At 40.1% G+C, this 25,896-nt stretch overlaps 1 protein-coding gene across 2 annotated transcripts in view; it reads right to left on the reverse strand.

Annotated features, from left to right (window-relative positions):
* Positions 1 to 25,352, reverse strand: part of LOC147157614 (hippocalcin-like protein 1) — a 31,787-nt gene extending 6,435 nt beyond the window's left edge. Inside the window, exons 1-3 of one of the 2 annotated variants that reach the window (XM_086063372.1) lie at positions 25,084 to 25,352; positions 2,273 to 2,466; positions 133 to 414 (exon numbers count right to left, since the gene is read on the reverse strand). In XM_086063372.1, coding sequence (XP_085919498.1) covers positions 133 to 414; positions 2,273 to 2,368 — 378 coding nt within the window. In that variant the 5' untranslated portion in view covers positions 2,369 to 2,466; positions 25,084 to 25,352. Of the gene's footprint in view, positions 1 to 132; positions 415 to 2,272; positions 2,467 to 24,481; positions 24,650 to 25,083 lie in introns of those variants that run through there. The other variant, XM_086063371.1, reaches the window with a different exon arrangement.
* Positions 25,353 to 25,896: the final 544 nt, after the last annotated feature.

The following is a 25,896-nucleotide window of genomic DNA, read 5'->3' on the forward strand; positions in this document are numbered from 1 at the left end:
GATGTTTGCTGCTTAATAATGCAATCAATTTTCATCCAATGACTCAACGAGACAATCAAATTCTTTTGATCGTCGCAGCCCAAATCCATCAAACCAACGTGTACATGTACTGTATATGTAAAAGTGTGTGACCTGGACAATCTCCAGCATCTCATCGCGGCTGATGTAGCCGTTGCCGTCCAGGTCGTACATGCTGAAGGCCCACTTGAGCTTCTGCTCCAGCTTGCCCCGCGACGTCACGCTCAAGGCGATGATGAACTCCCGGAAGTCTATTGTGCCGTCGCCGTTGGTGTCGAACGTTCGGAAGACGTGCTCGGCGAACTTGGACGCGTCGCCGTACGGGAAGAAGTTGGCGTAGATCTTCTTGAACTCCTCCACGTTCAAAGTTCCGCTGGGGCAGTCCTTTAGGAAACCCTTTTGGGGGAGGAAAAATCAACACAGCATAAACGACGACAAGCATCTCCGATCTGTCTGCATCCAATCCTAAAGTTCGTTCGCAACGCAGTTTTACAACATGATTGCTAAATTAAAAAGTAACCTTTAACTGGCTCCTCCACTGTTTTGTTTTGTGCAGCATAATGTTTAAATAACATAAATACATGTTAGGCGCTGCTGTTTTGGTTAGCAATAGAGTTCAAATGTTCTCCGCAATTATGTCATGTCTTGACCAGAAAGTAAAAACCCTGCCTCATTTTGGCTTTAGCCCCTTGTGCTAGCTACCTAGCTCCCTAGCAGGTAACCGAGCACCCCGAGAGCTAGCACCTGGGGCGAGAGCAAATTTTTACTTTCTGGACCTGGATTTGCCACCTCTGCAGTTTTGTGCAGCATAATGTTTAAATAACATAAATACTTGTTAGGTGCTGCTGTTTTGGTTAGCAATAGAGTTCAAACGTTCTCCGCAATTATGTCATGTCTTTGCGTGTAAAATAGCATCCATAAACTGACTTCTTTTTTTTCCACTTCTGTTGGCAACTTATTCCAATTTTGCAGAGGTGGCAAATCCAGGTAAGTAAAAACTCTGCCACATTTAGGCTTTATCCCCAGGTGCTAGCTAGCTAGCTCCCTAGCGGGTAACCGAGCACCTGGGGCCAAAGCAAATTTTTACTTTCTGGACCTGGATTTGCCACCTCTGCAGTTTTGTGCAGCATAACGTTTAAATGCTGATTCACCATGTTTGCTTTGAAACCTGGGCTCCGCTAATTGAGCCACGTCTGCAGACCTCAAATAACTACTTGGTATTTTCTTAAAAAACGTTCAGTGAAATATAGACAATTAGTAGAATTTTTAAATATACTACAGCTGACTGGGTGACTGTAATATATTAGCAGCTGTGACGGCTTCCACTCCTTCGGGGGGACTTTTTGCAAAATGCTGAAAGTGTGTCAATGGGAAGTTTGTGTCCAATCATCCTCGAATAACATTTCTTACCCAAGCTTGCCTTTATAAAACAGAAAAGGGCCTTTTGGCCACCATGTTGAAAGTGAAGAAAAGTCAAAAAGGTCGACTAAGAATTAAGATATGGTCAACCCAACTCCTGATTGATTAATTAATTAATCAATCAAGACGTGTTTCCCAATACTTGGAAAAACAGTTGCAGTCTGTGTAAAAACGCCAGTTACTCATGGGCAAGCAACATCTGCGGTAGGTGACCTGATATCAGTGAAGCTGAGGTCAAAAGTCAGCGAGGTGGCTGCTTTTTTAGTGACAGCTGTTCCTCATGCAGCTGTGAGCACATTCTCTAATGTATGCAGGTCTAATTCGCGCATAAGGCATATGCACATATAGGAGTCATGTGGCCAGGTCAGCGTGCCATCACTTCTTAATCCAGTCTGGCCAGTGGATTACCACGTTGGGAGTGGAATGGATGGCGCTCGGCCCGCTGTCAGGGCACGTAGTACCTCCGCCAAGGAGACTCACATGCAGGCTTTGAAAAGGAGTTCATCGGATTAGAAGAAAAAAAACGCAAAACGGATTTTCTGTCCAACTAAAAGTTTGGTGTCAGAAAGGAGCCATTCAAATTCAAATGTAATATCTTTACAATTTTGGTCATTTTCCTTCATTTTTCATCGATTAATGCATGGAACGTAATGGCAAAGTTCTTTATGCTAATTCAAATTAGCATGGTCCCACACTGCACCCGACTGATTTCCCATTCTATATCCATATCCTGCATTTAGTCCCCCTGCCTGGATTGAACCAAATCATCCTCATCCCATTACGTAAGCGGCATGATTTATTTATTTTAACGTCCAATCTGTGAGCGAGCACTTACCTTGTACCACTCCTGCAGCTCGTGGTCAGAGAACTCCGTGTTCTCCCTCAGGTCCTGCAGCATCTCCGGCCGCAGCTTGCTGTTCTGTTTGCCCATGGCGACGGCTCGGGGAAAGAGGTGCGGGGCCTTTTTTTCCTTTTTCTTTTTTTGACTTAACAGTGACTACAGCACCGCTCGGGTCGCTTTTTTCACACCTGCCAATCACACACACACGAACGTACAGCGGGTCAGCAACAGTTCAGTTTACGAGTTATGAGTTATTAATTAGTGAGCACTTTGGCAAGACTTCATAGACTGCTACAAAAACTGTGAGCTCGTGCTTGCCAAATAATGAGCCGCCATTGCACTCTTCTGTTTTCTGCTGTTAGTAGCAGTGGCTCTTCTATAATAAATATGACGGTAAGACTCCATTTCGGTATAAAGTTGTAGAAGCAAAAATGGTTGAAACAAATGGGGATAACGTGATCACAGATGTAACATACGAGAACTCGGCCAAATTGTGAGCCAAGCCAACACTTGTTGTTTTAAAGGTCTTTATGAGTGTGTATTATTAATTAATAATAATAATAATAATAAAAAAGTCAGACAGTATAGTATTTCCATGACTATTTGCAATTTACCTAAAAATTCACTAGCCAAAGGCTGATCTGAAAGTAAAGTAGTGCTTTGGGGCCCAGGGTCCGATTTTTTTATTAGACAAGTCAAATCCCAGTTTAAAAGTGCTTTGATGCCATTATGTGAAATCCATAGGCAATTTTCTTGCAGGGATTTCTATATTCACTCTTACGTAATATATTGTCAGAGGTGCACAAACAACGAAACAACGTTGTGACTTTGACAATGACTTCTTTTTTTTTTTCTTTTTTTTGTACCAACACCAGATTCCACCTAGGCACCAAACTCAACCTAATCCGCTCGACACAGAATGTTATAAAACACAGTAAACGGCAGCATCACATTTGCAAAACATTAAATAAATAATCCCGGGGCTTGTTGACGTCACGCGCGCGCACGCACAAACGACTGATCACATTGACGGTGGCCAGCTGTGTTTGTGTGTCAAGTCAGCTAGCTGTGCATGTTGTGATGTGCGTGCGTTGCTAATCCTCCTGACCCACAAAGCACACATTTCCAGGGATGTAACAAAACTCGTAAAAAAAACAACGAAATTCCACCCACCTTAAAAAAAATTCTATTAATGTTACACATCATTATGTAATCGTCACTCATCCACAGGTGTGTATCAAGTGGCACATTTCCTCAAATAGCGGCCCGTCTCTCTAATTAATGTGCCCCAATTATTTTCTGTCCTAATAAAGGTCACAGGTGAGCTGGAGTCCCATCTGAAATTCGGGCGAGAGGCGCAGGGTACACTTTGGACTCTTTGCCAGCCAATCAGCATAGAGAAACATTCATAATCACACCTGGAGACAATTTAGAGTCATTCATGTATCTAACGTGCATGTTTTTGGAATGTGAGAAAAAAAAAAAAAGTCCATTAAAACCTTGTCGCTAACCAAAACAGCAGCACTCAACAATTAAAGCATTTAAGCAGCCTTTCAAGTGTAATGAATTACTCCACGTTCCCTTCAGAATCAGATGTGTTGACCGAAGGAGTGTGTCTTCACAGTGCGACACACACGCATGCATACAACATCTGCACTTCCATTAACGCACTTAAGCGTTATTAAGCGTGCCGGTTGGCGCAGGTCTTAACCCACACACCTTGAACGCCTCTTCAGCTGGCTAATAAAGCGATGGCGTGTGCATATTAAGCCACTCGCTGCGCAAGGCGTTGGCGTCCGAGACTTGACATTGATGCTCGTAGGCATTTATCAAAGCACCTAAGGGAGCGCACCAGGCAACAATTATTTTTTTTAGATCTTAATTGTGCCGATGCACTGTATGATTTACCGGCCTAAAATAATTACCCTTGGGACCCTGAACCAATACGATATTATTTCTAAGTAATATTTGTACTCCAAATGTTTTGGATGAGTACCAAACGTCCGCTTGCCTTAATTGTATCAAATACTTCCTGCGTCCGCGTTTAAAAGTTTCCAGTTTGAAAACACTCAACGCTCAAAGCTAACGTTCTACTTCATTGCCTTGCGTCAAAAGTAAATAGCGATAGCCGCTACTTCATCATGCGCAACATAATCATGAATGATGAATGTAAATAGCAGAACAAGAAGCGCGATGCATTATACATTTAGTGAAAGCTGCAACAATACACCGTTCAATACGCGGCCTTTAATTGTTGTATTACATGAAGACGGAAAGTGGCGTCGTTGGCAATTGCTTTGCTTTCAATGTTGCTTGAATGGCATGCGGAAAATCGAATCAATGTTTTTACAGTCTGAGTCAGAGGTTCTTAACCTTGCTGGACGTATTGAATCCCACCGGGTTTCTATGCACATTCACGGAACTTTTATTTATTGAAAAATAAAAAATAAAGTCTATATTTGTAAAGCACTTTAAAACCACCCACCAGTGTTTTCTTAAGATAGAACCAAGGGCCAGCAGATACAGTACAACGAAAACAGCAGAGGCCCCAGAATTGAACCCTGTGGAACACCATACGTTCCGTTGTACATGAGAATTCATATTCTCTAGTAACAAATTATCTTTATTTGTACACATTAGGATTGTCAAAATGAGTGTATTAATTTTGAGTTAATTTAAAGTTCCTTTCATGCTACAATTTTTTTTTTTTTCAAACGTGCGATTAAAAATGGAACTTGGAAAGCCTGTACTGGGGTCGCAACGGGGCAGACACGTCCACATCTAAATTTAGCAGTAACAAACGTAATAATAGTGCATATATTTGTGGAGACTGGGGTCAAGTTGTATTTTACAATTTTTCAGTTACTTCATGTTAGAGGTTATATAGCTCTTAATATGAAAACAAAAATGCACTGAGCTGTCACCAACATCGTACAAATGCAATTATGCCATCAAGTGGCAGAAAAATGACCGCAACACAAATCAATATCACACTCGTTTTTTGCAGTACAGTACAATTTTATGAATTATTATGACATTACTGTATCAATGACTAAAAGATGCAACATTTGTTCCACTTTTATGCTAACAAGAGTATGAAAGCTTAAAATAGTTTCTTGTACTATTTATTGTACATTTAGAACAGATATACAATTTGCGATTAATCGTGAGTTAACTATTAAAGTCGTGCGATTAATTACGATTAAAAAATGTAATCGCCCCGAGTACACATCAACCACTTCACTCACTTCATACAGATATTCAGATGACAAACAGGAATAAATGACCAATCACATGTAGACAATTAACTGAATGTTGAACAACAGCCATCATTGCAGAAGAATACACAGAAAATACACAGAAAATATGATTAATTTGAAAAGTGGGGGGAAAAAAAAGTGTTTCCGTTCGCAGCCTTCACCTGACGTTTTCTTCATGAGAATCACACACATAATAATCACATTTCACAAATGAGCTGCACTTATTGTTTTGTTTTTGCTGCGTCATCACTGTCTGTCAAAATGGACAAAAGAATACAAAAAGAAAAATCTTTTGACACAGCGGTCGCACAATTTAGCAGCTTGGCCCTTCACAATCCCACATGGTGGCTCAAGGAGGTGTTTGACTGTGACAAAAAAGCCTTCAAGTGCCAAATCACACACAAAGTGACAGACGGCCCTCGGGCCCCGCAACTCTCCGCTAACGACACCCGCTGACATCTTCACACCGCTCACTTTATTTGTACTTTTTCTTTTGACTTACGAAAAGCTCGCCCGTATGCTGTCACTCCCGCCATCTTTCCTCGCCATCCTCGCTCACGCTAATCCCAGAGCCCGCTTCCAATCCTCCGTACTGCCTCTTAATCGTTCATCTCTCCATCCTGAGTCGCAAAGCCCTAATCTGACTCTTTGGTCCAAGTGCTCGCTTACTCGTCGGTAGTTGTTGCTGAGGCCTCGTCGTCAATTGACACACACATGCTAAGACTTGAACATCTGCTCCGGAGCGTTCTAAGCCGGTCAGCGACATTCGCTTGTGTGACTTGTTTTGGCTGTGCAGTGGGGGGGGGGGGGGGGGGTGCTTATGCAGGGTAATGAATGATGTCATCGGGGATCCATTCATGGAAATGTCCTTGCATACCATTTACATTTTGCATGCACACTTACTGTTACTGTATATCGGCTCCATTTTGAACTCGGTCCAAAAAAAAAAACTATAATCATTGTCCTTATCAAATTGTGAGCTACAAATCAGCTACAAAAATATGTGACTTACGAGTGCACTTAATCAACATTTACATGAAATTAAAAGAACAGAAAAGAGCCGCATTCATGCACTTTCAGCCAAGTATTAAACCAAAAATGCGGCCAAACACACAAATACAAAATGAAAGCACTCACAAGGAGCATGAAGCCGACAGAAAATGCCCAGCCGGAGCTGGACCAAGCACGGCTTAGCGGTTTTCTGAGTTTGGTCATGTGACGTTCGCAAGCTGAGCTGTGAATGGTCGTTAACTGAGCCATGAGCAACTCTGATGTCATTTTAAGTCAAAATGCAAAATGGCCACCCCCTGAGATGGATAAAAACTGATGAAAAAAAAAAGAAAAAAAAAGAGAGCAATGATAATGACATTACCGAATGAACAATACTGAGCATTTCAAAGAAAAAAAAAACTGGTGGATTTTGCTGCTTTATCCATATTCCACAAATACAATATGGGGGTGTATATAGAATAATAATATTATAAAGAAGGTTTTTTCCACTTTAATATTTATTTATTTATTTATTTTTTCTTTTTATTTTTTATTATATATATATATATATATATATATATATATATATATAAGTATTACTATTATTTTATTTTTGGAGGTTTACAAAAAATTACAAAATATATTTAAAAAAATTACAAAATATATTTTAAAAAATTACAAAATATATTTAAAAAATTACAAAATATATTTAAAAAAATTCCCATAGCATTTGAATGGGTGTCAAAAATCCACACATTTTAGCTATTTGGGGGCCCACACATTTTGTCCATATTTATAATTTTTGTCATACATATGGTTGTGTGGTCCCATGTGGTTCCTCATTAAAGCTCCTTCCATCATTTAAGTTGCCCGTCACTAGTCTACGTAGCATGAATCAGTACTAGGTATAAGTTAAGCTTCCGCTGTGTTTTATTTCTCCATAAAACTCAAACTCAAAGTACATGAGTGCACGCCATTAAAAAAATGACGATATTACTTATTTACTCCTCTGACTGAGAGGACACGAAGCAAGTTGAGTCGTGTCCTCTCACAGGAAGTCGAAATGATTTGTGTGGGCAGCGGTGAGAAATAGCAGATATTAAAGTATATTGACTGGAGGTAGAAATTTTATCACGCCGTGTATTACTGCGCGATGGCCCAGATGTCAGCTCCGAGTCGTGGCGGGCGCTGAGCAAATTGACATGGAAAGTGGAGGAACCGGGAGGAGTGAGATGAATGTGAACTTGATGAAGAAAAACACAAAAGATGAGCGTGATCTGAAGAAGGCTTTTTAGTGAGATGCGCTCACAAGAGGGGAAAATCAGAACCAAAAGCAGACCGAGCTGGCGCCACGTGAAAAGCGTCACCGACAGGCACCATTGATCCCGCGCTTTTCCTATCAGCGCCACCTGAGACCACAACACCTTTCATCCATATTCCCCCCCCCCCTTCCCTCCTCCTTCTCCCCACTTGCAATTTCACATCATTTCTCCTGCACTATTTTTCATCCTCCTGTCGCGTCACCTGCGTCACGCCGGCAGGAGACGATAGCCCGGAATTGTCCGCCTGCTGATGACTGTAATTATCCGCGCCGCGCAGCCACTTTGGGCCGCTTTTGTGCTGTGTAAATGGCGGCAGTCTGAGAAGAGATGATGTCAATACTTGGGCCTTTACTGCAAAATCGAATGCAACCTCCTTTAAAGATGACTTCACTCCAAGCAACATCTGAGTTACAGTTTCCATCAGGGAATTTCATGACATAAAATCGGGGCAAAAAAAAAAAAAAAGTTGGGTCAGAAACAAAACAATTATAATTAACACTTACTGTACAGTTTGACCCAGCAAACCCAAACATTTGATTCTTTTGTGCAATAAAAAACCTAAATTGGGTCAAAGTGACCCAAGTAGCAATCAATCCCATATTTTGTACATATTTTACATTTTTCTGTTTTCACCCATAATTGGGTTGTTTTTCACCCAACTGTTTTTAGAGTGTAATCTTTAGAATTGACTTCATCATTTTATATACAAAATACAAAGTTGAATTTGACACCCGTGTTATATCGTCATGCATCTCATGGGCAGCAGTGTCCCTCGCCCCCCACCTAATTCAGCATTTTTTTTTCCTTTTGACATGTATTTTATATGTAATACAGAGCAGTGATTGATTTGTCAAATTGTCTATGGACTTGAGTCTGAATTTATTGATGTATTGATTGTGTCATCATGTCATGACTTTACATTTGAATTATTTTTTAATTCAGAGGGGGTGAGAGTAGCTAAAACATGTTCAAGTAAGAGTACTGCTAAGTAAAACTAAATAATTACTTGAACAAGAGTAAAAAATATATTTTTTTTTTAAAAAAGCTAACAAAGAAAAAAAATAAAAATAGTAATAACCGACTTCAGATCTTACCCAACAATATCACTTTAAAGATACAAATGAAATGCCAACATTTTTAGGCAGACGCTGACAGCACAGAACTATATTTTCTTTTTTTATTTTATTTTATTATTTCAAGTCTTGATTGCAAGTAAGATGGAGCCTATCTGTATGCGGTTTATGTGACTGATCTGGCTCCATTTGATTGGCCAAATGGAGTCATGTGACAAGTCTCTGACAAACAAAAATGGATTGGACCAACCTCATGATAAAAATACTACCCACTCAAGTACAATATCTCCAAAAAGGTTGTAAGCATGTACCTATGTCTTTTTAAAATTATACAGTATAACATGTAAATGTAATAAGATAAAATAAAAACTGCTCAATGGAAGGAACATAATGTTTCTTGCTTTAAAATGAAATTGTTCACTTAAAATAAGACATGATATATTATAAAATATAATAAAATAATAATATATAAAAATATAGAAAATATCCATAGCTTTGTGTGGATTACACCCCTTGGCACAAACACACAGAAAATTCTACTAATGATCACATAACATATACAATTGCTGTATTACCACGAATAATACATCATATTTAAAAGAGGAAAACAAGTTTAGTGTCATCATTATTAGCTGTAGAGATCACATTACTCCAGCAAATGGTTCTATACTAACATTACTAATATTGGCGCCACTGTTGCTAGCATGCATAAAACAACACAAAAGCATTTTAGACGTAAATAGTCGTCCGTGCTTGCGTCCCTCAATTCTCATTTGTGGTGGTGTAATGTTGCCTAAAGGCCTTAATGTCCGTAATTCATGTCCACTGTGACCTAAAAAAGGCGGCGGGATGAGATGAGAACACGCGGTTCGCGTTATTGAAGGAAAAAAAGGGATCTTAATGGAGTGGTTAAAAATAAGAATGAGGACTGATCCTAAGCGTGGTGCGCTCTCATTTGTCCTTCCACATCCTGATAATAACTTCATCAAAGAGGGAGGGCTTAATTACACGCGTGCTCTCACACCTTATGCCACTGAAAAAAAGGTCTCAACTCTTGGCGGCTTTCTATATATTAGAAGGTGGGAGCGGGAAAGAGGGCAAATGTGAAGTGCTGAAGAAAAAAATGATTATACGGCTTCAAAAGTAGGCAGGAAGTAGGAATTAGTCACGGAAATGTGTTGAATATGACTCACTCTGGAAAAAGCAGTATGGCATATCAGCGCTCAAAGGTAAATATCACATATGGTGAAATCCGCATTTATCACCGGAATACGTGCAGGCCAAACCAACATACACACGCTTAAAATTACAAGCAGAAAATATTTTTCTACTGTTCTCTCATAATTAAATGAATGGCGACTTTGGCTCTCGTTTTAGTATAAAAAAATGCAAAACCCCTATTTAAAATTATTATTATTTTTTTTTTACAGGTCATATGCATAAAATATCAAAATCAGCGGTATAGCAAGACCATACAAAAACACATTTTATTGTTGAGTGACGTCGTGATCTTTAAGATGTTAGCTAACATAACATAAAAAATAATAAAAAACACAGTAGTTGAACTGTGATATACTGTAAAAAATATGGAAACTCTACTTTCTTATAAACCATGTTAAAAATGTTTGATGAAAACCAATCCTAACGAAATGCAATCCCGTGAAAACCATAACAACATTGGTTCCAGGTTGGCACAAAAAAAAAACTAATTTGGAAGAAAACCAGGACACAAACGGACTCTTTGTGAACTCCAACTTTCATCTGGGAAAGGGTTGACCTCATTTCTAACGCTCCAGTACGACTGAAGTCTATTACCTACCTGAAGCAACATCCAGCGGCAAGAGCGACGGCATGCGGCTACGCACAACAAAAAGAGTCTCCGAAACATTTCTCTATCATCTTGAATGCTGTGACAATGACTCTTCAGACCGCACTCATTTCAGTAGTTATACCTTCATTCTTGTTCGCATTCTGGAAGCTATTAAGTAGGCATGTGCCAAAAAATCGACTCCCATAAGAATCGTGATTGTCATTTAGTACGATTCAGAATCGATTTTAAATGTTCCAAAATCGATTTTATTTCAATTATTTTATACTGTCTTGCCTTTGTCCGTGTGTGCCTTTATTTGGAGCGCTGTTCATGTTTTCGATTTGGCCACTGAGGGGCGGTGTGGTTCCACGTGGTCTAATACACTGTTAAGATATAGCCACATTAGAGAGTAGAAGGAAAAAGTCACGATCAAGTTATTCCAATAAAAGTAGATTTTTTTTTGCAGTGTGGAGCCGTTCTTTTCAGTGATCAAAGTGCCGCGAGTAGCGCGCTAATTAGCATTAGCGAGTCAGACTGGAATAGATCATGACAATTCCTTGCACGTCTATAGATTGAAGCAAAAATCATTGTCAATCAAATCGTTTGGAAGCCAAAATCGCTCTTAACCGAAAATCGATTCTGAATCGAATCGCAGGCCCAAAAATCTGAATCGAATCGAATCGAATCGTGAAGCATTCAAAGATTCCCAACCCTACTTTAAAGCCACTGAATCACTGTACGTCTCCTCTTAGACAGCGATGGATGGATAGATTTAGGGAGGGTGAGACTCAGATGGTAGATGGATAAACAGAATGATGATGGATTGATAGAAAGCGGGAGGAAGAGATGGACTGTGGGACCGACTGTAGATGGATGGATGCGAGGTGCGATGATGAGATGAGGGAAGAACAGACGGGTTGGCTGTAAACAGATGCATGGATGGTTAGATGGACACACAGACAGATAGATGGATGACGGCAGGGGGGAGGGGCAGACATGGCTTGAAAAACGGAGGGTGCGAGATGGATGGACGGACTGACCATAGATTGGTAGATGGACAGATTGACAGACAGGGACAGATAGAATAGATGGAAGGGCGGCTGGATTTTAAACACACAGTATAGAGTTGAATGGATGGACGGACGGACAGGTGGACACGATGCTTTACTTAAATCAAATCTATATCTTTGCACACCTTGTGCATGAGTATGTGAACTACTGTACATAGAGGATCCTGTCGCGTAATCCTGTGGATGCCTTGCAGATTATGGAGAGATTATTAGAACAGCTCTCGCCATTGATGAGCACGCAGAGACCTGAGTACGGCTAACTGTAATGATCTCATTTTACAGGCCCTACTGTTCATCCCTGCTAACCAAAACAGCAGCACCCACCGAGGCACATATACAGACTCTGGGACGAATTATTGTGTGGATTCTTCCCGGTTGTAAACACTGTAGGACACTTTTTAAATGTGCAATCAAAAAGACTTAAGTCTGTTAGCATAATGCTAACATATCAACTGCTACTTTAACAGAGAGATACACAAAAATGCTCACAGGCAAATATTCTCTCAGCTGTGTGGGAACAGTCGGAACCTTAAAACCTTAGTGCTAACGACGAGGTATCACGTGTACGTAATCGCGACCTCTCGTCCAATATGGCCCCCACGCAGCCTCCTCCTACTGCTGCAGAGGCGACGGAGAATGGAGATTTATTTCCATGCCTTGCTGCAATCGATGCGCTGACACACAACACCTGGACATCTTCCATTTTCCTCCCGTTTAGCTTCCCTCTCCTTTCCACTCCTTCCGTCTTGCATCCCCTCGACACCTTATTAAATGTCACTGTCGGTTTTTTTTCTGTAACAGCGCTTGATCTCCGCTAAATGCTTCTGGGCCCCCGCTCGCCGCCGCGTTTGCGATCGTCCCGCCCCCCCCCTAGCGCTGTTCTAGATCTTTCTGCCGCTGGAAGCAGCAAGCGCCACAGAGGTCGGCCCACTGGCCTTTGTCCCGGTTACTAAACAACCGCGGGAGGCATGATGCCAACGTGGCTGCGGACACTGGAGAAGGCAATCAATCTCTCACCCGTGTGCTGCTGACAAATTGGCGAGCAGGTTTAAAGAGATCGACTGGCCCATGGCGTGTATGCCCACTCAAAGCACTGACTAACATATAGGTTGTAAACTCAAGGCTCGTGGGCCTTATCCGGCCCATAGTAAAAATGTATATATATATATATATATATTAGGGGTGGGAATCTTTGAATATCTCGCGATTCGATTCAATTCCGATTTTTGGTTGTGCGATTCGATTCAGAATCGATTTTCGATTAGGAACGATTTCCAATTCAAAATGATTTGATTGACAATGATTTCTGCTTCAATGTATAGATGTCGAAGGAATCGTAATGATCTATTCCAGTCTGACTCGCTAATGCTAATTAGCGCGCTACTCGCGGCACTTTTATCACTCAAAAGAACGGCTCTACGCTGCAAAAAAAAACAAACTTTTATTGGAATAACTTGATCGTGACTTTTTCCTTTTACTCTATAATATGGCTACACACTGCCCCTAAGTGGCCAAATCAGGTACAACATTAACAGCGCTCCCAATAAAGGCACACACAAACAAAGGGAAGATAGTATAAGATAATTTAAGTCAAATTTATTTTGGGACATGTAAAATCGATTCTGAATTGTACTAAATGAGAATCGGTTTTATTTGGGCACACCCCTAATATATATACACACACTCTCTCTCCATGTGAATCTGTATGTATTTATTATACTGCCCCCTGGTGGCCACAGATGACACACTAGAGCAGAGGTGGGCAATCTCGGTCCTCGAGGGCCGGAGTCCTGCAGGTTTTGGAGGTTTCTCACTTCCAATACAAGCTGATTCCAATCAACAGGATCGTTATCAGGCTTATGCGGAGCTTGCTGATGAGCTGATCATATATCAGCTGTGTTGGAGAAGGGCAACATACAAAACCTGCAGGATTCCGGCCCTCGATGCCCACCTCTGCACTAGAGCAAGCAGCACAATGTCCACTGAATTGAGCCCTTTTTTTTTTTTTTACTCTATTTAATTACGTTATCTGGCTCTCAATAAGTGGGACGTCCTTCTCCGTGACTTTTGAGGTATCGCAACAAATGTTTCCAAACTCAAACCCCCCCCCGACTATTGGCCCATGTGCTGCAATCGCATACGGCAGGGATTGACTCACGCCTTCCCAGATGGCGATGGTAATTATTATCGCAGCAGCCTTTTGAAGCTGGAGGCAATCGCTCACATATTCAGCACAAGGACGACTGCGATGCAAACACAATGCTCACAAGAAGTTTGGGATATTTGGCTGTTTGGTGACATTTCGAGATGGGCACTATAACCTTTACAGATAAACCTTTTTTTGAACTTCTCTAAACTTTTGAAAGCACATGTCCAACAATTCCCTGTATCAATACTCTTTGCACAACTTGTATAGAGGATAGAAGTATATTTTTCTAACATTTCTTTTTGCTTTGTTTTGACATTTTGCTTGAATAATTGGAATTAAGTCAAATGTATTTAATGTCGATATAATTGTCTGTTCTAAAAGTTTCATCAGAAGTTGTTGGTGATGGCAAAACAGCATGATAACCTCTGTGATTTGAAAAAAAAAACGTTTTGTTTTATTTTGAAATCTGCTACTCATGTTTTACTTCCTGTTTTCTCACAGGTTGCCACACACCTGTGGAGGCTCTTCAGCCGTTAGCAGAGCCACTCTTTCGCCTGATTTTGGACACCAGTCAGGTACGCAGTTAATGTTTATATGTGCCTAAAACCGACAAATGTCAAATATTAAAATAACCAGCTGATGTTTTTTTGTTTTTTTATTAAACTGATTTAAATTAAGCTTTAGAACAATTGTAAAATAATTACAAGTACATGTAAAGTACATTTTGCTGCTTGTTTACATAATCCCATGGCATCCTTAGATAATAACTTCATTTAAATATTAATGCATTTTTTTTCTCCAGAAAAAAAAAATGTAATAATTTTTTTTTTAAATAACTATAAATGCATTTTGCACTAACTGTTTTGCTTCCCGGTGACATCAGATGAATTTTTTACTACCCGGAGACTCATGTTGGCTAAAAAATACATTTTTTGTTTTTAATTGGCTTGGCAACAGTCACATTTTCAGGCCCTGGAGAGCGTCATTATGGAGTAAGATCTGTGTGAATCAAAAGAGATTGCCGGGCTGGAAAAGAGAGCAGAGAGAATGGAAATGGTGTTTAATGGTGAGAGGGTCACGCAAGCGTGGCACGGCGTGTGAGTGGTTAGCGCATGTGCCTCATGGTGGTGAGATTCTGGATTCGAATCCCCCACGCTACAAAAACAGGCGTTTTTGTGTAATTGGATGCTAACTCAGGGTTGGGCAAACATAATGCTCAAGGGCGAGATTAGATTTTTATTTTTTTTTTAACCTGGTTCAGGTCATTAACAGGTGTGTGTCAGCTAGTAGCTAACATGCTAGCTAGCATACTTTTATGACAGTGAAGAAATGTTACATCAAATATTTCATGTGCAGTTAATGCGATCTATGACGTCTTTTTTGAGTTTAGAATACAAAAATTCACTATTAATTCTTCATTTCCTGTATATTAAATGTTTTAAATTTGAGAAACTCAACCAGCTTTTCAGCGAAACAGATTGTGTGTGTGACCGTAGCGTTCCGCTTGTCTACTTTCACCGTTCGCTGCTTCTCGAAGGCAGCAGCAGGCAGTCGGGGAAAAAGATACACCCTTCACGGGAGATTATGTGGGAAGCTGAAGAGGCCCGCCGCGGTGCATTGTGGGGGATTCTTGCTCGCGTTTGAGACGGAGGCAGAGAATGATCAGAGGAACTCCTCGCCTCGCTCGCATTCGCTCAGATGTTGCGCTCGCTCGCTCGCGTCGCCTCTTTCGACACCTGAAGGCTCGCCTGTGAAGTTTGAGTGTCATGTCTTGGCTGCTTAGAAACTTTTTTTTTTTTCTTTTCACCATGATGCTGCTGAAAACGAGACAAAAATGCTTACCGGCCACAATATTAGGAACACGCGCACAATATACAGCATGGTGTCTCACGGTTATGTCACAAATTTTTACGCAATTATTTGAAATGTGTTTTTACAGTATAGAGGCAACTTCAAATTTAGAGCTGTGTGCCTTCAGTGTAGTACCACTTTATGCCACAACATGGCAGGCAGCACTGAGCTCTCCTGGAAGAGATGATGCTTAATTAGGAGGGGGAAGAAGTGGCAGAGAAGACCCTCAACGAAACTCTATACAATAGTTGTCATTTCCACTGAGTATTATGAGTATACTGTACCCAGTTTGTATGTGTTGCTGTTAAGTAGCGGTTGTTTGAAGGTTTATAAATAATACAAATGAATTCTCATTTCATTTTATGTTATTCAAATTACTCATGACTAGGGACGGGCGAGTCCCGATACCAGGTTATTTCAAGGTATCAGTATTCGCGACGGTGGCCGATATCAGTATCTTTTACGTTCAGCAGCTAGAATTTGAAGTATAGAAAATTGTCATGAACTAATTTGCTCCCAAAAATGTATAAATATGTTCTATTTTAAATATTACCATGCTCCCAAAGACATATTTATGTTTTTTATATAGCATACAGAGGGCTTTGATGCAGCCTCCGAATTGAAGAGAATGGTTGAAGCAATGGTAGTTACTACAAAAACGGCCAGCAGGTGGCAGCAGAGCAAAAGAGACCAACCAGGGCCATGTTGCAACAAGCTCTTTTTGCCAGTGTTTTCAACAGATTTGTGAATAAAGATGAAACTTAGCTGTATTCTAATGCTAATAGCTGCAAAACAGAAACGGATAGAAACACACTTTTTTTGCCTGATGAAAGAAGAGACTCTAATCTTTCTTTTGGTAGCGTCCGTGTTTTTATAGCCATAGAACACAATATTCTGTGGGCCTTGCAAAATCAGTCAAAATCCAGTAAACCAGCCGGGAGCGAAGGGGGTTGCTTCAGTGAAAATGGCTGGGAGTTGAATGAGTTAATTTCATGCAAGTTTTTAAGGGAAAATGCTGGTTAAAGACCCTCCTTTCATCCCGTCGTGCCGGCTCTTGCCCTTCTTTTATTTTTTTTGAGAGAGAGAGCTCTGTATTGTTCATACGGTAAATTTACCGATTCAACTTGTCATCATCATTGCCCCCCCCCCCCCCACCCCACCCCCCCTCTAAATACGCCAGCGACAACGTGGAGACACCTCAGGAAGGAGCAGCTTGCGGCCCACTGATCTCTCGCGTCCCGGTTAGCGTCAATATACTCGGGCCCACGCTCGTGTGTTTACAAGCGACAGCAAGGCTGCTGATCCCACGGTGTGCGAATTACGGTGTGTGTAAAAATAAGATGGCATTGTGAGACTTCAGTTATCAGCAGTGTGCACATAATGATTTTTAACATCTCAAGGGATTTTTTTTTTCTCAATGTGAGAGCACACGCAATGAGGAAAATGCTACGTGTGTTGTTACTACTATGGCATATGTTGAACATAAAATGACCAACTCCACCTCCATCGACAATCACAAGTCTGCTTTGCAATTGTGAATATTAAGAAGGTAACATTTCCGAAAATCAGTTCTGACCATTTGTTGAGCATATTGGGGAGTAAAAAAAAAAAAAAAAAAAAATCAGTTTTAACGCCTCAGGATAAAAGATGCCACAGCCTACTTTGATCGTAAGAGAGGCAATTTCCCTCCGATTGTATTTATTTCACATGTTACAAATGCACATGGTTGCCTCCGTCTAATGAGATCCAACTCAAGAGCAGTCTCCAAAATTACAGAAGAGTGAGTAGCTCATTCATCAGCCGAGCCTCCACCGAAGAATGCCTCTCGCTCACAGAGCCATCAAGAGAAGAAAAGGTTGCAGTGCGATTGCTCCGTCAGCAGCGCAAAATGAGTCTGCAGTCATTACACAAGCTTGTAAATGCACACAAGTATAATAAAAAAATAAATACGAGGAAAATGAACATGCTGCCATACATAGAAGTGCAGTATTAAGACCACACTGAAAGAACTAAAAGTAAATACCGTTATATATATATATATATATATATATATATATATATATATATATATATATATATATATATATATATATATATATATATATATATATATATATATATATATATATATATATATATATATATATATATATATATATATATATAAATATAGATATAGATTTATTCTCATAACATTTCAATCTTGATAAGCAGATATCAAAATGATAGAGTAGATCACAATCATAAGACTTTTTAAAAAATATTTTTTTATCACTTCATCCAAGTTAACATTGTAACTATCAGAGCATGAAATAATTTTCTTGTCATTTTTTTAACCTTACAAATGTAAGATTTTCCACGTTTTCTTTAACTTTATTTGTTTGCCATTTAAGACTTAAAAAAACAACAACTTTTCTCATATTTTGTTTTACATAATTTGCCTAGCATTGTAACTTTTATAGTTTTTACTTTATTCTCATAAGGAATTAATTTCATGAAATTGTTTTTACTGTACATACAAGTAGGCCCACTGCAAGTAAAACAATATTTTTAATATACTGTAAAAATGCACTTTATCATTTTTCTTATTCTTCACTTTTATTTATTTTATACATGTATAAAATTCAATCTTTGTATTTCCATATGATTTTAATACAGTTAAAATGCCTTAAATTTATTTTACTTTTTATCCATCCATCCATCAATCCATCTTCTACCGCTTATCCGGGCTCGGGTCGCGGGGGCAGCAGCTTTAGCAGGGAAGCCCAGACTTCCCTCTCCCCAGCCACTTCAGCCAGCTCCTCCGACGGGATCCCAAGGCGTTCCCAGGCCAGCCGAGAGACGTAGTCTCTCCAGCGTGTCCTGGGTCGTCCACGTGGCCTCCCGCCGGTGGGAGGCGTCCAGGGAGGCATCCGAACCAGATGCCCGAGCCACCTCAACTGGTTCCTCTCCTTACTTTTTAGTGTAGCCCAATTCTCCTTCATACTGTTAACTGGTGACATCCAAGTCCTTAAACACTACAGAGAGCTCCATTCCAAGGCCATTTGCATAAAATAAGAATATATGAACTGTAAGTCTATGTTTGCGTCTGGAAATAGCCTTAACTGATTGGAACGACAACAATCTTCTCTAAATGGCTTTACTGTTGGCGTAAACGGATGATGTTAAGCTACTATTTTATTTATGCTGGGAGCCTTTTCAAATGGAGAGGACAAAAAAAAGGACATGAAAGGCAACGTGAAGAGAGCAGGAGCCGTGACGATGCAAAAGGAGGGAGAGGGAAATAGCCCCTTCCCTTGCGGGGCGCACAATGGATCGACGGAAGAAGAGGGAATAGTTGGTACGTGTGGTGGAAAAGAGAAGGAGGCCGCTTTGAGATAGGATCTAAATAGAAGAGCGTGTGCCGTTTTAGTCGAGTCGGCCCTTTTATGCCAAGGAACGCATGCGTACACGCAGACACACGCAGACACACACAGGCCTTTTCTTTCTGTCCCTTGACTTCGGGTGCTGCACCGCATGTCGATCTTTTCGCAGTAAACGGCCGCCCTTTCAGCCCCTAATGGCTGCAGGAGCTGAACGTCCAAATGATTGTTAGTTCTTTTCCCTCAGAATTCGGATCCAAATATGGGCAAAGCTGTGTTTTCTTAAAGTCTCGTACAAAAATGTATTAGTGGGAATTGAGTTTTTGTGAGTAATTCAACTTTATTTAATAGACAATCAACACTGTTTGATTGTCAAATGCCACAAATGAAATTCTTCAATATGTGGAAAATGGGTGTCAAACTCAATTTGGCTCGTCACATAATTTAAAGTGGTCCTCTATACGTTTATGCCATTGCTAAATGCTCTTTTGCTATAGTGAATATCGGTGGAGAATCTTTGCATCGCCTAAACCTTCACTTTTCAGAAAAATTTAAAAATTAAAGTTTGTTGGGCATTACTACTGCATCGACAAAGAGAGCTAGCCATTTTCAACCCTTATTATTGGTCAATAATTTATAAAAAAAAAAATAACCGACTGACCAAATCGAAAAATAAAATATAGGAACGTGACCAAATTTGGACATGAAAGATTTCTGCCCGACACTGACGATGTGTACCATAAAAGTTGCCCAACTCAACAATCAGCTCAAACAAATGACAGTGACTCTAAAAATATGTATACAAATAATTCCAAACAAATGTAAGAAATCAATAGAAAATCTTGTTTTTAATTGTTGTAAAATTTAAGAAAAGTGTCAAGATTAAAAAGCACAAACGCATATTTAAGAAAATATAGTGTATGAAAGCATAAAGATAATTAAAAATCATTTGAAACTCTCGATGTCCTATGTAGGAACCTTGAGGTATCCCTTGCAAGATGATCTACATTGCCACAAGTAGAGCGTTAGCAAATTTACTTTGCATATCAGGTGAAATGTCAAAATTATTGAAAATCACAACCACATATTCCAGAGATAGGATTTAAAAACTCTTGTGTCCAAAACATAATTTGAAACTCTAGATGTTCGATTTAGGAACCCTGAGGAACCCCATGCGAGGTCTACATAACCCTTTCTGTGTCCTCTAGGTCCATCCACTTGTGGATCCAACTGCAGCAGACCACTGACCTCGCAAAGGATGTGGACTACAGGTGAGTTCGAGGGCATCGTTGACTACTAAGTCCTCCGTTTAGCCTCGCACATCCAGCAGAGCATTTGCTTCCTCAGCCTTATCGCAGACTTTATCGAGACATCCCGGCCCCTCCACGAAGTCGGATCAGAAGAGATTATAAGGCCGAATGCGTGTATAGGGGCATCACGCAGACCCCCGCAACAACCCATACTGGCCACACCCCACTCCCCCCTCCCCTTTTTTTTTTCGGCAGATGAAAACAGTCACATGGGGGAGGAATTACTGGTTTAAATCCTCTCTGATTCTCACTAGTTTCATGATGAAACATTCCAGCTTGTGACAAAGCTCCCCCAGGCCAATTGCTTTGTTTTTTGTTTTGTTTTTTCACTCTCCTAGCATTGCCTCCTCAGCTGGAACTGAAAGAATACAAAATGCATCATTTTACAAAGTGTATCATTTGGAAACTGGAGATGAGCAAACATGTGCAACAGCACACCAATTGTAAGATATGATAACTGATACGTTGTCAATATAATGATATTAAAAGTATTTCCGCAGCCAGCCTCGGGCAAATAAGACAAATTGTCTGCCATTTTCTCAGAAGTTTAAACACTGAGTAATTTCTGAGAGCTGTTTATCCACTGCCTGTCAAATCTAATCGAATAACACAAGCGCTAATGTGCATGCAGATGTCTATATATCATTAGCTTAGAGCAATGTTTCCAAATCTTTTTTTGAGCCAAGGCATGATCCCCACCAAACAAAGATATCACAAAAAAACATGTTGGGGAAAATATGATTTCTAAATTTACTCACTAAATGTAGTTCGCCAGCCCCATTATTTTGTCCTAGTAGATAGCATTTAGCATTAGCTAGCGTAATAACTAGGGGAGGGACTAAGTTATTTTAACGCCACAAATTTTTTTATTTTATTTTTTATTTTTTTATTTTAATTTAATTAATGACCGGCCCTTACTTGGAAAGTCTGTACTGGGGGAATTCCAGCCACAACGCAGCAGACATGTCCACGTCAAAATTTTTGAAATAATACATTTAATAATAATGCATATATTTGTGAAGTTGTATTTTGCAATTTAAAAAATGCCATCTTGTGGCAGAAAAATTACCTTAACACAAATCAATATCACACTTGTATTTTTACAGTACAGTACATCTTTTTAATTTGAACTCAATTTTATGATTTTTTTATGAAATTACTGTATCAATGATTAAAAGATGCAGCCATATTTCTATTAGTTCAACATTTCCCCCCCCCACTTAAAAAATATGTTATCTTACATTTTATCGCACATTTAGAACAGATATAAGATTTGCGATTAATCGTGAGTTAACTATTGAAGTCATGCAATTAATTACAATTAAAAAATGTAATCGCCTGACAGCCCTACAAAAATAATAAAAAATATTGCTACTAACCATTTTTTTTTTCACTTTTATGTTAACAAGAGTATGAAAACTTAAAAATATTTTTATTGTACATTTAGAACAGATATAAAATGTGCGATTAATCGTCAGTTAACGATTGAAGTCATGTGATTTAATTATGATTTTAAATTTGAATCGCCTGACACCCCTAGTAATAAAACCACCGGTCACCAGATTGACTAGCGATTAAATTAATTTTATTTTATTTTTATTATTTATTTATTTTTTAATAAAAAAAAAAAAGCGATTCCATTTCTTATAAATAGTTAATAGCGAGAATTTATTGCAAATTTGATTTTCAGCAAAATTGCAGTGTCTCGGTTTTTAATTTTGTACAATCGATCACCCTGCTCCTAACAACTATCACGAGCACTAAACAGTAATATTGAAAATAATTGCTCGAAATTATCCCCCCGGTGAATTATTCATGAACCGACGTTTGCAACGGAGTATAAATGCAGCAGAAGGCTGGCCCAGATTGTCTGTCCGGTTCAAGCAGCAGACCACAGCAGCATTTGGACCATTTTGGTTTGGCTCTTGATGCTTTTGCGACTCCTCTCCCCCACAAAGCGGTTAGCGTTATCCTCTGAGCTAATTCCATTGGCCTTCCGCATCCATCATGCTGTTGGAAGACTTACAAGCAGCATGCCACTGCCGCGGGGGTGGGCGTAGGGGGGGTTGATGGAAGTCGAGCGGGATGAGGGGGGAACGACAAGGTCGACATGAGCAACATGTCTGTTCTTGCGAACATGTGAAGAGGAAAAATTAGCCATGAAAGAGACTATAGAGTCTCACTTCAATTCATCTCGGCTGCAGGATTCAACCCGAAACCATGTCGTCATACACAAACGCGTAAAAGGGAGAGCACATGCAATGATGGTTGTTTTGTGTGAGCGACTGAGGAGCGCTCCAGCACACACTTACTGTCTTACGTAACAACTCGATTAGCACATGCAAGCTAAACGCTGCCTCTGCCCCAAACCGCATCCGCATCATAATTCAGACTGTGACACTTTCCGAAGCAAGCCGCCGAGCACATGTTCTTGGCGCATGATTCCCACTTAAGCGCAAAAGTTTGAATTATTATCGTATCCGTTTTTAAAGTGCATCCTGGTAAGTGACTTCGCTATTGATTTTATAGGCGCGAATCAATATAATAATCATCATTTTTGTTTGGCTACCTACCAAGAGTCTCTTTCTCGGAGACTCTCATGAACCAGAGGTCCGATCCAGTCACAGCCAGTATTTGGCCAACTCTGTTTCGGCAGGGTAACAAGATGGCGTCCATATGTCATGTGACAAGGATAACAAGATGGCGTCCATATGTCATGTGACCAGCAGTTCACCAATCACGCTGTGATTGGTCACGCTGTGATTGGTCAATTGCTGGTGACATTACATAATTAATTTTGAGTTAATTTAAAGTTTATTTGACGCTACTAATTTCTTTAGCGCGCCATTAATTACCAATCTTTACTTGGAAAGCCTGTCTGGGGAATTACACGTCCAAAGTTTAGCAGTAATAAGTATAATAATAATGCATATATTTTTATTGAGATTGGGGTCAAGTTGTATTTTACAATTTTAAAATTTTACTTCATGTTAAAGATTAGATAGTTCTTGATATAAAAAGAAAATTCACTGAGCTGTCACCAACGTCTTACAAATACAATTATGCCATCTAGTGGCAGAAAAATGTCCACAAATTAATATCACACTCTTTTTTTACAGTAGAGTACATCTTTTTAATTTTAACTAAATTTTATGAATTATTATAAAATTACTGTATCAATGACCAAAAGATGCAGCCATATTTCTATTAGTTTAACATCTTTTTTCCACTCTTATGTTAACAAGAATATGAAAACTTAGAAGATAAAAATATTTTATTGTACATTTAGAACAGATATAAAATTTGCGATTAATCGTGAGTTAACTATTGAAGTCGTGATTAATTACGATTAAAAAAATCGTAATCGCCTGACACCGCTAGTTTTAACACGTCAACATTGATAACGCGAATAGTTTTGTTATGATTTTGTGGCGGCCCGCAGGCCAAGCACTCACGAGAATAGATCTGCCCCTGCCCCGGAGCAGATCTCTAAATTCCGAATCAGAGTAATTGGTAATAAGATGACACAAGCAGTGTTCACTTGAAGCATCTTAGTTAATCATCCATGTGATATGCTCACAAATCAGACCTTGACACAGACGGCAGAAAGTGGATGAAAATCCTTCTTGATTCTGAAGTGGAAATATATTAATTCAATTACAAAGAGAAATGTTATTATTTTTGTTGTACAAAATAGAAAATTTAAATCTTTGCATATCTAGAAAAGCTCTAAAAGTAAAAATAAATAAAAAGTTTATGTATATGAAGAGGGTCACTAGAAAATGGAAAACAGCTAAAAGAGAAGTTTGTTTTGAAGACGATCAATGACTCGACACTGTCAAGACAAGAACAGCGCGCAGTGATTTTGTTTCCACAAACCAAATACCAACAATCTTGTCTAATGAACATAAAGTCAATTTCCTGTCAACTCAGCCCCACGCGGAGATCAACATCCGTTGGCTATCGGGTTCAAAGTTTGGGAAAATGTCAAAGGAAAAGCCTTAACCTCTGAAGACAGTCGCCTCCTCTCGGTTTTCCGCCCGTGTTAGCTCGTCCTCGTTATCCCGACTCGAGCTGGCGTCGAGAGCATCTAAGTGACAGGTGATAATTAGCATCCTCACTCACTCGGTCCCGCGGCCTCTGTTGACTTAATTTATGGATGTGGTTGCCAACGCTGCCAATCGGGAGGCGAGAGAGAGAAAGAGAGAGAGACAGAAGGAGATCGTTGTTTTGTGGATGAAACTGACTTTCAGGGCGTGACCTAACTCCAATGAAACCCGAGTGACTTATCAAGAATTAATACAAACAAATTCCAGTCGTCCCGGCCTTGAATCTACTGCACCTCAAAAGTCCCAAATAATATATTCAAGGGATGCTCTTTGTGGTGACCATGTGCATTCAGCTATAAGATCATTCATTAAAAAAATAAATAAAAAATGAAAGGCCCCTCTTCCTATTGGCTAAACAAACAAAAGGTCTCCATTGAAGAACACTTTAATGTCATTTATAGTCCACATGCATGCGTGCGTGCGTGTGTGTGAATGTTTCAGCTTCAATTGCCCTCAGAAATAAACAATTAAATCTGAAAGCATGCATAGCACTCTCTTACCCGATCGAAGGATGTCCTCGGAGCTCCGATTAGCCGGGCAGGGGGTTGCAAGGACAGAACGCGGAGAGATGCAAGGAAGGAATGCTGGGCAGCCTTCCTCGCGATGCTCCGGGGACAAAAACGCGAGCGGATGCCGGGCTCGATCGCGACCCGCTTTCAGACGCGACTTCTGCGGCTGCTCAGCGCGCACATCCGCGGTGGCTGGCCCCCGAGTGCCTCGATGCCTCGGATGGAGGAATGGATGGACGTCCACCCCCCCCCCCGCCGACCCCCACCCCCACTGAAGCCCTCCGGTCTTACACGAGCCGAGTCCCGCCGCACAGCATGTTTAGCGCGATCTCCTCCAGAGGAGTCTGCATATGGACGAAGGACGGCGTGTTTTTTTTGTTTGTTTTTTTCTCTCTCAATGTTGCGCGCCGAATGAGTGGATTTTAAAGAGGGAGGGGGGGTGATGTTGAGGAGGAGGGTGCTGTCCGGGATTACTTGGTAGGACTTTAATTAGGTGGCCTTTCGCCTATTGGCACAGACGTGGCGCACAGCCCCGCCCACTTTCTCCATCTCTCTCTCTCTCTCTCTCTCTCTCTCTCTCTCTCTCTCTCTCTCTCTCTCTCTCTCTCTCTCTCTCTCTCACTCTCCTCAAAAAAAAAAGAAAGTGTTCGTCATCAAAAAAGGAACCGGGCGCATATTGTCTCGTATATGCATGCAAGAGTCACAATATGACATGGGATTTCTTTCTTTTTTTTTTATTTTTTATTTTTTATAATTTTGACCACAAAATATGTACAATGTGCGCACAAAATGCTAATTATTTG

The sequence above is a fragment of the Leptonotus elevatus genome, chromosome 19, assembly GCF_054856555.1.
Source record: "Leptonotus elevatus isolate MCC_2025b chromosome 19, RoL_Lele_1.0, whole genome shotgun sequence".
Lineage (NCBI taxonomy): Eukaryota > Metazoa > Chordata > Actinopteri > Syngnathiformes > Syngnathidae > Leptonotus > Leptonotus elevatus.